This window comes from Mauremys reevesii, linkage group 9 (assembly GCF_016161935.1).
Source record: "Mauremys reevesii isolate NIE-2019 linkage group 9, ASM1616193v1, whole genome shotgun sequence".
Lineage (NCBI taxonomy): Eukaryota > Metazoa > Chordata > Testudines > Geoemydidae > Mauremys > Mauremys reevesii.
Window position 1 is genome coordinate 73725306 of NC_052631.1, and position 14648 is coordinate 73739953.

Consider the following 14648-nt stretch of genomic DNA (forward strand, 5'->3'; position numbering starts at 1 on the left):
TGGTTGAGTTAGAGAAACAAACCTTTGAGGATTGGGGAGTCGATTATAGCTGGGGTAGTGTAGCCAGAGGTAGGGAAAATGGGGCTTTCATGTTTTAGAGAAAATTAGGGGAGAGGTCAAAGGAGGAACAGGTGGAGCTACCTCTTCATTGGACAGTCTGATAAGGGACTCCTGGAGGAAAGAAGGAGTGGGCAGGAGAAATGATTACAAGTTTAATATACTCTTTAATATTTAAACTGTTGTGAAAGGTTTATGTACAGAGAAAAGCCATGCTGTAGCTTTCATGCCATTTGTTGTTTGTTCTGGGATCTAGGGAATTCTAGGTTTCCAGTGTCTCAGGATCTAGTCTCAGAAAAAGAGAATCTCACATGAAGGGCTGCAACTGGGGAAAAGAGCTTCTTTTCTCTCTCTCTCTCTTTCTCTCTCTCACACACACACTTATTTAATTAGTTATTTTATTTATTAATAATACACTTTTCTTCCCACCTTAATTCCCTTTTCACCTAGAAACATCAGTTGATTTTGCATGAATAAGCACTCTAGAAACAGGAAATATTGTACCATTTTCATTGTTTCTTAAAATGGTCCTTTTTTGAAAGATGTCTGTTTACATTATACTGTAATGAATGCAATGGCTTCTTTTTCACCATCTCTAAAATGCTGTACATCTTAGTTTCTTAAGTTATATTGAATATGATTGAAATATTGATTCTTTTGATGTTGAATTAAAAGGGGAATCTTGTGTTTTCAAATAGATTTCCTTCAGAAATCAAGGGCTCGCAGTGATGTTTTTGCTTGCATGCCAGTTATGCTTGACCCAGGTGTGTGTTTTCAATATCTTCTGAAAATACAAATGTGGACTGTGCCATAGAAACCAGGTAGTGCATGGCAGGACTTTTATATATTAGCTATGATTTTTAAACAGATCTAGGTAAAACATAGGTCACATACTCCAAGCATAGAATTGTCTAAATTTCAAGCATTGAAGGTAAAAACATAAGAATGGCCATACCGGGTCAGATCAGTTGTTCACCTAGCCCAATATCCTGTCTTCCAACAGTGGTCAGTGCCAGATGATTCAGATGGAGTGAACAGAACAGGGCAGTTTATCAATTGATCCATCCTGTCGTCCAATCCCAGCTTCTAGATTTCTTTATGTAAGCAAAGCCAATAATGCTGTTCTTGAATAATAATGTTTTGCATTATTACTATTGTATTAAGGCTGAATAAATATTTGTATTCAGAGATGACCCTTCATGAAAAATAGTATAACTATTGTCATCACTGAAAAACTTTATGATGTCCATTTGGCCTCTGCTTTTTGAGAGGAATGCATTCCTGCATAAGCTGTATTGTTTTATGTTAAAATACTTTCTGAACTTCATCAGCATTAGTGTTCAGTACTTGAATAGGCACTTATGTTGTTGTTAATGAATGCTGTGAAGATACCCTAAGTGTGCGTATGAGCAAATCCTGCTTCTGCGCACGTAGAGGTTACCTGGTGTACCAGAGCCAATATGGTAATTTCTGTAGAGGTGAGATGGCAGTATTGGGGAAGCCTATGCACAGCTATTCTGTAAGGGCTATCTTTGCTAATTTGCTGTTAAATTTCGAAGCTTATTGTCATCTTTTGTACTTGTAAAGGTCAAATTTAAAAAGCAGACTAAATGTAAAGTAAGACTGATCAAGAAAGACAGAAAGTTTCCTTTGCCTTGTTTTCAGAACTAGCCAAGTTACCCAGAACAACTTTCCCAGGTGTGGTTATGTTTACTCCAGGCATAGTGGTCATTAGAGGGAAGAGAAAAGCATCCAAGTTGTCTGTTATGTTATAGAGTAAACTGACCAGTAGATGTGAGCCTCTCTGGATGTCCTAAACAGTGAAACATACGTAGTGATTGTGTTTTCTGTACAAATGGTGTTGTGGAATCTGGAAGAAATGGAGATAGAGGGCAAACAAATTAACGTGGCAATATGGGAGAAGTTCAGATAACAAGAAGAATAACTGAAACAAATATTCCATGAATGGGGCTCTGGGTTAATGGAAACTATTGGAGGATTAAACACAAAAAGTTTCCATAATATAGACCTGATTAACTACTGAAAACTGATTAACTGAAAACTCCTCTCTTGTCTACACTTGTCTGTATATAATATGCTGAATGAATCATAAATTTTTTTGGAAGTATTTGATTTAAATGAACAAATGAAATTTGTTCAACTATCAACCAACAGTTTGTGTACTTGGTATTCAGGATTGTTATACATTAGGTAGTTATCATCTTGTTCATTTTGACTATTTTTATTATGATTAGCCAAACTCCCCCCCGTCCCTCTTTGGGAAGAGTTCTTTTTATCCTTTCAGTTAACAATTGCTGTAAGCTTTATAAAAGGAAAAACTCAAACACTAATTTGAGCTTGCTGAATGTATCATTAAATTTGTATAAAATCATCCATGTTTACTGTCACATTGAGACAGTCATGGGAAAATTAGGAGGCTAGTAAGAACTTCAGCAGAGCCTGGCATTGTGTCCAAAGTTGTTTGTAAAAATTCAACAACATACCTATGCCAAATATAGAGAAATGGAGGAGATGGCTTTGACAAGAAGGCAGTAGACCGAGTATTATAAAATGGGGAAGATAGCTTGTCCATTTTATTCACACTTTAAAATAACTTTTAAATTACAATACTATATTTTCATGCTAAAATGAGATTTCATAAAAATCTTGTCACATAGCACCATCTTCTGAGCAAACTTCATATTGCAAAATGTATGACTAAGCTAAAGATCATATAGTTAATACAGGGGTCAGCAACCGTTCAGAAGTGGTGCCGAGTCTTCATTTATTCACTCGAATTTAAGGCTTTGCGTGCCAGTAATACATTTTAACCTTTTTAGAAGGTCTCTTTCTATAAGTCTATAATATATAACTAAACTATTGTTGTATGTAAAGTAAATAAGGTTTTTAAAATGTTTAGGAAACTTCATTTAAAATTAAATTAAAATGTAAAGCCCCCCGGACCCGTGGCCAGGACCTAGGCAGTGTGAGTGCCACTGAAAATCAGCTTGCGTGCCGCCTTCAGCACACATGCCATAGAGTGCTTACCCCTGAGTTAATATATTCTTACAGATGTCTTAAACTGCAAAGTTTGGATCGAATCCAAACATGACAAAGTGTCAAGATTTTAGTTTGAGCCGTCCCTAATTTTTGTGACATAGTAAGCTTAAATATCTGTTGTTCAGAAAACCTCTAGAACTTTTATGTGAAAAGTAAGGTTTATTCTCCATTCATTCATTCATTCATTCATTCATTCATTCATTTGCTTTGTGATCAATGCAGTATATGAGAACATTCTGAGAGCAGTGCAGAATTGAATCTTGTCTCTTGTACCTTTCCTCCTTTTTTCCTTCATGGTAAGCAAACATTTTATTTTTTTAAAAAGCTTCCTCATTACAATTGTATAGAATGTTAGACTCATTGGCAGCCACTGGGACATTTTATGAAATTCTGTCCCTTTCTATTTTAACTTCCTGAGAAGCATTCGCATTAATATTAGGGACCAGAAATGGACTGAACTGCTGCAGAAAGTCTTATAATCTGTTTCCAGGCATTTCTTTAAAGTCCAAGCACAGGAAAGGGACCATGGTCAGTGAAAAACCTTCTCAATTTGGTCAAACCCTATTGGCTATATTAAAATGAATACAAATCTTCTCAGGGAACTAATAACTGACAGAGAGTATAGAAGAAAAAGAAATGGGATCTATTGTGAGCATATTTAGTAACCAGGCTGCAGGCTCAAAACAAGTACCCTGCTTATCCAATCCCATAGTGTTAAGTATGGGTTCATAGTGGGGTGAGAATATGATCACTGAAGAAGAAATATCCCACTATTATCTTGGAGAATGAGTCTCAGACACTTACGATTTCTCTTGATATCAACTGTATTTTAGAACAGAAAATAATATGATCAGAACAAAATGATTCTACCCATTCAGGTGTAACTTAACACCTACAAGTATGACAGTGGCAGCTAGCATTTTTAGATGCTGACAGCTAGCTACATGTGAAAACACAAAAGCAAAGCATTTTTTAACTCCTGTTAAAATCATTGCATGAGCTGAGTTCAAAGATAAACTAATGCTTTTAGGTCAACAAACAAGCTCTTACTTATTTGCTATGACTGGACAAATAGCAGAAAAATAGTTGTTGAATCAATTATTTGAATTGTGAAATGGTTAAATAATTTCTTCTACAAATACTGTTCACCCAAGAAGATTTTTGGCTGAACACCACAAAATTTTTTGTTGAATAAAATACTTAATGAAAAGCAGCAAAATTAACTGAAGTATAGTATTCAGCCAGGTCTGTTTATACTATTTAACTTTCATCCATGAATTGTCAGTGCCTGGGACTGGGAAACCTCCCACAAAACGTCTTACAGTTCTAACCTTTTATTTAATCCAATCTTCTAATTAATAGTAATCTTTGCTCCTCTGGTATTGTTCAAGTAATCAAGTGATGGAATTCCCCTTTATTTAAGTTACTCTGGACAAAACTTGAGATGATACAGTTAAGTCTAGTCCATCTAGAATCTTATACCAAGCTCATCACTGTGCTGTGTATGCAGTATAGGAACTACTGATGTAGTAATGGCCTAGGCCATAGTAATGCTTGATTCAGTATTACATTTCTGTAATTCTAGAATATTTGGTACTGTTTAACTGAGCCTTTGACTTAGAGGAGGCTCTTAAGCCACATCACTGTTTTATTTTCACTCTTTAAATTCTAATTTAAAATCACTTCTCTTTTTGGATTATGAATGACTCTGTTAAACATTTTGTGATGCTACATATTAAGGACATTACATAAAATATCAAGTGTTGTGTATTGTATCTCATAGGAAGTAGAATTCCTAGACTGTGGGAGGGGAGAGTCAAATACCAAACTTTGCATGCACTTGCAGTGTGAAAATCTGTGTAGCATCAAAAATTAGTGATCACATATGCACGTTAGCCTCAATCTCTCCTGGACTCAGTTCCCTATCAGTAAAATTTTTTGTTTGGCACACAGTTATGGTGATGAGGGCCTAGAAAGGCCCATGAGAAAATGTATAATTCCGTATTTAGTGCAGGGCTTGGATGCAATAAATAAAGTATGAGGCTCACGCATTGAAAGACGGGGATAAAAAACAATATTGAACTGATGCCTCACGTAGCATTGTCCATCATGACACCTAGGGAGCCAGAGGTTATGTGGAAACAAAGTAGTTTGTGATCACATAATAAAAGTCTGCACTATAATGCAGTGAGAAGGCTGGAAGAATTAAATGACTATAAATGTAGTTGCAGACCCTCTAGCTGCTAACACTCTATGGCTTTAAGTCATGGTGAGTCTCAAGACACACTCCTATTAGGGCCCTAGACACCCTATCTCTGTTACCCATTCTTCCCAACTTTCAGCAACTAATCATAAGGAGAAAAGGGAAGCAGCAGATAAACCATCTGTGCTCAGCCAATTCATCACATTCTATAGAGAATTATCTGTTTTATTTAGGTTCCATTGCCAAGCTCATAATGAGTATCTAAACAACACAGAAACAATCTTATACAACATGGTAGGGAAGTGAACCAGTTGAACCAATAGTTCTCTTATGTCTCTAATTACTCTGATTCTGTGACCAGTTGTACTGCTGGTCTGCCAATGGAAGGCCTGACATAGAAGAGATGCTTTCTTTTTGAGAAATGGTATATTACACATACTGTACACTAAATTTTATATAACATCCTTAATATGCATTATCACAAAATGCTTTACAAAGAGGGTCACTCAAAATCCAAAGAGAAAAGGGAATTTTCAAGACTTAGAGAGGAAAGAAATTCAGTGATTTGGACAAAGAAGGAGGGACAGCACAAGTAGCAGTCACTCCAGTGGCGAGAATCAGGATGAAGGGGGATAATGCAGTACTGGATCTGAGAGGTAAGAGAAAATCACTTTCTCTAGAACCTTACTCCAGAAATAGAGTTTGCAGATGGAGTGGCAGGTACGAGGATTGTATGTGCTGCTGCCATATAGTAGTTTGTAAATGATGAAAGCCATTCATCACTTCTGACATCATTGTAGATGACATCCACTTGTGGTTTTTTTTTTAAATGGGAAATCTGAAGTGAAGCCTCATTGTAGGGGATACTTATGTTCTCCTCTCACCTTAGGACAGTTTATAGTCTTCTTCACACACCCCACTTTACAATTTTCTCATTTCCATCTTCCTTTTTCTGGATTTGGGGTCTCAGTACAACCTCTTTCCAATAGTTTCTTGGGCTTATGCTTTACTTGATTATGGTCCTTTGTTCTCCACATTTATCAAATATTGTTAGTTACAATTATTGTAGAAGAACGGAAGGCAAATATCTTAAGTCTGAGAAAAAATGGTGATTAGTGTTCAATCAGTTCTGTCTCTGTTATATATTTTTATAATTTTAATTATACTGTTTTGATATTGGAATCCAGGCTTGACCTCACTACCCTTTTTGATAGCCAAGACTTCTAGATCTAGATTTACAGTAGACTCTTTCAGCCCATCACCCTAAAAATAAATTATCCTAAAAAATAAATCAAATACAAGTGTAACCATGATTTCATTCTTAAACATTCATTTCAGTAGTCTCAATCCTTCTTGCTTTTAAAGAGGTTAATATTTTCTTTATCTTGAAGAGGCATTTTAAAAAAACAATTTTTATTGTTTACTGTCTGAGCATGCTAAAGATTTGAAGGAGTAGGCCTGGGGAAATCAGATTCTGTTTGATTACAATACACGTCCAGACCAGTAATATGTGACTTGGGAAGAGGGAGAATTCATGTTTCCATTTTAAAATTTACCGGCAACTGGCATTCATTTAGTTCTTCTGTAGTGCTTTCATGTTATCAAGAGACAGAGCATGTTATATGTAGAGGCACCTATGGCAACTCTCATAGTTAAGGTTGTGTTAAGATTTTCAATTAGAACAGGAATTCTGCCACTTTGTTTTGGAAGAGGAACACAACATGTGCACTTTGAGTAATATTAGAATTTTTTGAGGATTTTCAAGAATTAATAATGGGTCCCATTAATAAACTTGTCCTGGTGAGTCTCACCTTGTTTAGTATCCCTTTCGCAAAAAGATTTTTTTCAAACTCTAATTTTAAAGATATATTTTAAACAAGTTATTTCCCCTTTCTTATCATATCATGTTTCTTTCTCCATTGTGCTTTTTGACAATGAATACAGACCAAATTTCCCCATCCCCTCCCACCCATCCTCACCCTTATGCTCTTTTCACTACAACCAAGCTCATCCTTAGTCTCCATGTTATGTTGTCCCAGTTCAAACTGAACTGGCAAGCAGGACTTTCCTATGGATGGACATGTGGAGAACAGGTCTTGGAGTCTGAATGCCATCTGGAATGATATATTACAGGATTTGAATAACCTTTGTGAAACTGGCCTAGTAGGACTGTAGCAGCTGGCATCTAATGCAGCTGTAGAATTAGTAAAATCATAAAATCCATGATGGGGATTTTGGTCAACAGATACTGTTAGAAAAAAATGGAACTTGTCAGAATCCACTAGCTGCATTTAGTATTGAGAATAAGAAATTCGAGTTTTCTCCTTTGGGAAAAATATACCTTTCCCTCTCTGTGTCTGCACTGAGAGTTTCTTTAGATATATGCAAATATGCTAATTTTTCTCCACTGTAGGACACACCATTCTTCTTCTGTTCTTCTCCATTCTATCCAGTCCTTCCTTCACTTTAGAAAGATCTACAATTGGCACACTGCAGGTTATACTGCACGTGTCAGATGTCCCCTCTTTCAACAGCATCTGGTCTAGTTCTCCTTCAAGAAGATCATCTCATCAAACTCTTTCCCAGCTTCAAGTATATGTTTCACAAGATCCATTTCAGTGGCATTGGCTTACTGTAGTAGGTTGCCTTGGGTCTGTGAAATTGAAAGGCTTGATGTGAGTTGAATGCTACATTTTTCCTCACTCTTATTTATGCTGATTCAAAAACAAAGTCAACCACATGATACCATGTCTTTCGACAATGGTAAAGCACCACAAAAAAGAGAGTTATTTTCGTCTAATGCTAAACTAGGAATTTTCTTAGAATAAGGAAAAATTGTTGTATCCCTAAAGCTTTGCTTCATGGAGAGCATCTATCTAGTACCTTTTTCAACCCCCTCTTAACTGGCTTACTACAGTTAGTTTAATTAAAGTTATGTCAGTATCACAATACCATCACACTTTTTATTTCTTTCTTTCTAAATATACGGTGTATTAATAGCTGGATCAGTGGTATCTTGAAATGAAGAAGAATGAAAAAGAGTGCACTTCTCAATAGTTATGTAATTTCCTAACAAAACTGGGTGTTGAAGGAGGAGGGGAAAGAAAATACAGAAAGGCTGGGGAATTTCCCTTTATAAATTTTTACTATTTTATTTCTGTACTCTGAATTCTCTCAGTGGTTTCCCCTGTCTTCTACATAAAGCATTCTTATTTCCCTTTTCAAAGGTCTTTATAATTATCCTCATCTTCACCTCTGCCTTCATTTCCAGAAAAAACATGGGTTTTGGCATTGACCCTATATTTCTGTATTCTTCCCCACGTCTCCCTAAGGATTTTTTCAGATCCTCCAACTTGCTGCTTTGTTCCTTCTTTCACTCCATTCTATATTCTTGGAACATCTTCCCATTCCTTGTAGGAATCTTCCTCTCCCTCTGAGACCCATTTATTTTGCTAAAAGTAGTGACTTCATCAAAGCCTCCCACCCTCCCTTCTTGCACCTGAGCCCTTGTCGTGTGTCCCACATTTGACTTAGTTTTTAAAGTGTGGAGAGAGTTTGTCCTTGGTTGTGTTTCTTTTATAAAGCTACATAAATATACATGTAAAATAAATACTCCATGAATAGTAATAAAATATAAAATGTGGAAAAATACAGATTTCTCTTTTGTTGCTTGGATACTAGCCAGATGATTAAGTAATGAATAACTCCAAAGAGATTTGGATTTAGAAACCCAAAGACTTGAAGGCTGTTCAAAATTGGTAATTAGTAAGTGAGATTCCATATGCTTCATGGAGTGCACTATATAGTGTCCTCTCTAAGTAAACTTGTCAAATAGCAACCCTCAGCACTTTGCAAGTGAACCTTCTGGGCTTTCTGTAGAAGGACTGGAGCACTTGAAAGTCTTCCTGCAGCCATAGAAAGGGGGTTCTTATGTGACTGCATTAGCATTGTAATAACCTTAGAGGTCACACAGAATAGAGGGGTCAGGATGCTAAAGGATTTGGACATGGGGGGAGGGGGGAAAAGTAGATCTTGGGTTATTACCTGAACCTAATGCAGTACAGTTATGTCAAGAGAGTGAGATTATCTCAATGGAAGAGCAGGATGAACAGCACAGATCCCTGATGGAGAGCAGGGTCTAGTGTGCTGAGGGCTAGGTAAGATTTTCTATCCTCTTAAAAATGTAATTTCTCAGCTACTTGAAGGAACACATGACCTATATTGATGCAGCATCACCAGGAAAGGAGAAAGACTTGTGCTATGACCAACACTGGGTCTTTTATATGAAAGTATTTTAGGAAGTAAATGTCTTTTTGTCACTAGTACTGTTAGAAATACATACAAGTTGGGAATCACACAATTATTGAAATACTGTTTAAAATTGCATAGAGACTTTCTTAGCAGAGAAAGTAAAATTTATTTTAATTCAGCATGCCATACTATAAACATAATTTGTGTGAATTGATTTGCAAGTTTAAAAACATTTTATTTTTTTTTTATAAATAATCCCATGGTTGCTAAATCTTTTCTACACAATATATAGTATAAAGCCTGTTAAAATAGCATATTGCAGACTTCTGAAAATGCAACATTCCATCCCCAAAGTTGTCTACATATTCATAAAGCACATTTGTTACTATTTTACCCTGATTTTTTCTCATAATGAAATGATGAGTTTTAAAGGCTAACATAGACACTACCCATATATCATGTTTTACGGTATAGAACATTTTACATATATGATAACATTCCCTACTGTATAATTCCAGCACACAAAATTATCAGAAATGGAAAAAAAAAATCCTTCATATAAACTGGCACATGAAAGAGATGTTACACATGCTGAATATTATGTGCTGCTTTTCAAGTGATTCTTTGATTCAGTGAAGTTTATCTTCATTCTTAGCATTCTAGATGGTTTCAGATAAAATGTAAACATGCTTATTTTAATGGTACATAATGTTACACAGTACACATGTTCCTTGACTACAATATTTTATACTGTACATGTGAGGAAGCTGGCACTCTTCAGCTGAGGTCATAGATTGTCATATCAATATGATATACATTTTTCCATTATGTAAGCTATATTTGATTAACGTAATTACACTAACATTTTACCAGTGATAAATCTAATGCATTCTGATTATTCCAAGAAAAGCCAATTTCTTTAAAATATATTGACAGTTAGTGGGCTGTGTGTGAGATCAGGATACTACTAGTGCATATCAATGCATTATCAAATTACCAATTTTTAGAAACTGCAAGTTACATTGGCAATCTTTTTTTATACATGAGATTTCATTTCAGTGGCAGAAACTTAATAAAAGAATGATTTCTTCAGACTCGGGCATATCTTTTTAAATGTTAGAGAATTTAATTGGCTATATTGCTAAAAATGATTATTCTGTCATAGTGTTTAATAATGAAAAGTTACACCGTATCACCCTTATTATTAGTAACTAGGTTTTGTAATTTTGCATAGAATCAGTTCCACAATTTTCTGATATAATTTGCTTCTATATACTTTTAAAAAATCCACTAAATATTCTCATTTGTGAAATTAGATGTCATTAAACATAAACTTACTTTAAAGGAACTTTTTATTGTGATTTTTCTGTTGCCAGTGTTAATTCTCAAATTGTCTTTTGCATGGTTATCTATTGTTGAAGATTTATTTTATCCAGTGTCTGCTTTTCACTTACTTAAATACAAGTTTCTTGTTTTCTAAACATACACCTCTACCCCGATATAACGCTGTCCTCATGAGCCAAAAAATCTTACCGCGTTATAGGTGAAACTGTGTTATATTGAACTTGCTTTGATCCGCTGGAGCGCCCAGCCTCGCCCCCCGAGAGTGCAGCTTTACCGCGTTATATCCGAATTTGTGTTATATCAGGTCGCGTTATATCGGGGTAGAGGTGTATTAACATTGCTGCTGATATGGACAAGAAAATGTATATTATGTTTTATTCAGTGACACACATCTATCACTTTAGCTGCTGTTCTATATTATTAATAACAAGAAGTAAAGTTTTATAATAGACTTGAACCATTTAAACATACTATTGTATTACTGTGTATCAAGTGTAACAAAATATTGATACTTGCATATGATTCATGTTTTGCAGAAACCTGTCTGTGCAATGGCGATAAACTTCAGTTTTGTGCTCAAACTACATAATGGCTCAAATCTGAGTCTTCCTCCAGTACAGAGCTGTGAAAATGTACCGTATAGACTCGTTCATTAGCCTGTTCATTTATAAGCTGACCCTCCCCCCAAAGATGATTAGGTAAAAATAGCAAAAACTGTATGATCCTTTCATAAGCCGACCCTATATTTCAGGGGTTGGCAATCTTTGGCTCCTGGCCCGTTAGGGAAAGCCACTAGCGGACCTAGACGTTTTATCTACCTGGAGCGTCTGCAGGCACGGAGCCCCTCAGCTCCCATTGTCTGCAGTTTGCTGTTCCCAGCCAATGGGAGCTGAGGGGCTCCGTGCCTGCAGACATTCCAAGAGGTCCATTGGTAGAAATGCATGAAGAAATCAAATTACACAGTAGCAGACTGATGCCAGTGCTATAGTATTATCATTCATTGTGTTTTTCTGATTGCTTGTAAGGCATAGCTTTTTGTGAAATTCATGGGTCAAATGTCATGCAAATCTGTAGTACTGCTCTTTTAGTATTCCTTTCAAGCCAATCTAGTCCACTAAACAAAGCCTTTGCAACTTTAAAAGGCTGCAGTATTGACATCAATAAATAGGTAGGGTAAGCCGCTGGTGGGATGTTTTGTTTACTTAGAGTGTCTGCAGGCATGGAGCCCATCAACTCCCTGTGGCCTGCAGATGCTCCAGGTAAACAAAACAACAATGTATTAGATATTCAATTCAGTGATTCCATAGAGTTTTTTAAATCATCACATTTTGTGGTAGACCAGTTTATAAGCCGACCCCGCTCCTTGATGCGTCACCTTTTTACCAGAAATATTCGGATTATGAATGAGTATATATGGTATGTCGTTTGTATTATGTTCTGGAACTTGTTTCTTCTCCTCCTTTCACATGGTTTTTATGGAACTGTACTCAGGGTTTATTTCACTCCAGGGACATCCATCATGGTAATTTCACCACAACAACACAAGCTCCAGCTCTTCCAATATTGACAGGGACTTCCTAAAAGGAGGAAACACATTTCTTTGCTTAGTTAATTTCATGTAATCTGTCATGGATTCAAAGAAAAGCAATTTTTTCCCCCTAGTATATGTAAAATAATTAAATATGTTTAAACAGAACAATGCAAAAGAGTGATTTTTAAAAAAAATTCAATGTTTGCTGCTAGCAGAATTTTAATGAAAGCTGTCATGATTTCATGGCCATACGGGACTTTTTAGTTAGTGGAGAGCGCACTCAGTTTCTTGTGCACCAAAAGCATGGGACATGCTAGCTGCAGGAGAATCTCCGACAACTATAAACAATAGCAGGTGGTCTAGAACACTGGTTCTCAATCAGCGGTATGTGTACCCTTGCGGGCACATAGAGGTTTTCCAGGGAATACATCAACTCATCTAGATATTTACCTAGTTTTACAACAGGCTACATAAATTCAGTACAAACTCAAACTTCATACAGATAATGACTTGTTTATACTGCTCTATATATTAAACACTGAAATGTAAGTGTAATGTTTATATTCCAATTGATTTATTTCATAACTATGTGGTAAAAATAAGATAGTAAGCAATTTTTCAGTAATAGCATTCTGTGACACTTTTGTATTTTTATATCTGATTTTTGTAAGCAAGTCGTTTTTAAGTGAGGTGAAACTAGGGGATACACAAGACAAATCAGACTCCAGAAAGGGGTACAGAAGCCTGGAAAGTTTGAGAGCCACTGGTCTATAAGTCACAAAGTTGAATAGCTCTTAAAATACTTGCCAGTAGAGGGCAGTGCTTTGACAAACATTAGTCAAGGCAATACTAAATGTATGCAAATTTCAGTATTTTGATCAACATGTAAAATTCCACCAAATGGGATGAATCTATGTGAAACTTAATTTTTAGGCAGAAAGAGAGAACTGAAAGAATCAGTAGGTTTATAATAAAGTGAAAGTATTTGCTTTGACCTTTCACGTCTACTTTCACTGTGGTTGATACATTATATTAGGAGCAAATAGTCTTCATTGATTAAAGCTGCCTTTTTATTCACATTATCAATTTTTTACCTTTTTCTAGTATGTTTCAAAATCTTGTAGATTATTACAGCACATTAGAATTGTATAAATTTGCATAGCTACAGTACACAATATGTAGTGGTGCAATACAGCTAAATTGTAACTGCAATCAAACAACTATATACTATCTACTTAAGGTGTTCTGCCTATCAGACTCTGAAAATGGCTGTGCGTCCACTGGCTTGGGAAAGGGGGATTGTGTTCATTAACATTTGATCAAATACATCTCAGTAATAGTCTTATGTTCAACAGAGCATATCCTGGCCTTGGCCCCATTATAAGTGTGATCAGAACCCACTGTTGAGGAAATTTTAGAAAGTTATTGAAGCTTAAAAAAAGTGTGAACTTGTTTATACATTACAGAACATTTAAACAATCTCACTTGTCTTTAAAAGTCATCTTTATCTAATCTGGGATCACAAATGCTAATCAACATTCATCATAATTGTACACTCATTGCACAGCATCACTACAGAGCAACGTCAAAGTTGTTTGAGTGTTTTGTTTGTGGACTACCAAACATTAACATGCTTGGATTTCTTTTAAGGTTAACATTATCTCTGAATTTCCTAGGTTCAGAATGCTTGCTTTTGAGATTATCGTATCCCTATAATGTGTTACTGTAAATTATTAACGTATGCTCTCAGTGTTAATTCCATCTTAATATAGTTTTTGTTTGGGAATTAACTTAATGTCAGATATGAGGCACTACCAATATTTTATACATACACAAAGTATTATCCTGATTTTGTATGTCTCAAAGTACAGCATATATGAATTATTATTTAGGTTTTTAATGTACTCACCTCTATTGTCCCTGTAATAATTAGTGTAGTGTCAAGTTTTTAATTTATTCATATGACATTACCTCTGTCCATTCATTATTTTGTGCATCATATGACTCCACAGTGTCCAGGTAACTGTGTCCATCATAGCCTCCTATTGCATATAATCTGTCCCCAAGAGGACAAACGCCAACAGCATCACGTGGTACACTTAAAGGTGCCACTGTTGTCCAGGTGTCAGTTTTAGGATCATATCTAGGATATTTTATGACAGTGATTAGAAAAATAATTGGTCACAGGTAAGATAATGATTA

At 35.7% G+C, this 14648-nt stretch overlaps 1 protein-coding gene across 2 annotated transcripts in view; it reads right to left on the minus strand.

Annotated features, from left to right (window-relative positions):
• Window positions 1-11848: 11848 nt before the first annotated feature.
• The window catches only part of KLHL4 (kelch like family member 4), a 90253-nt gene continuing 87453 nt past the window's right edge, over window positions 11849-14648 (minus strand). For both annotated transcript variants that reach the window (XM_039486853.1, XM_039486852.1), the window contains 2 exons: window positions 14418-14589; window positions 11849-12492 (listed from right to left, as the gene is read on the minus strand). In XM_039486853.1, coding sequence (XP_039342787.1) covers window positions 12433-12492; window positions 14418-14589 — 232 coding nt within the window. In that variant the 3' untranslated portion in view covers window positions 11849-12432. The remainder of the gene's footprint in view (window positions 12493-14417; window positions 14590-14648) is intronic.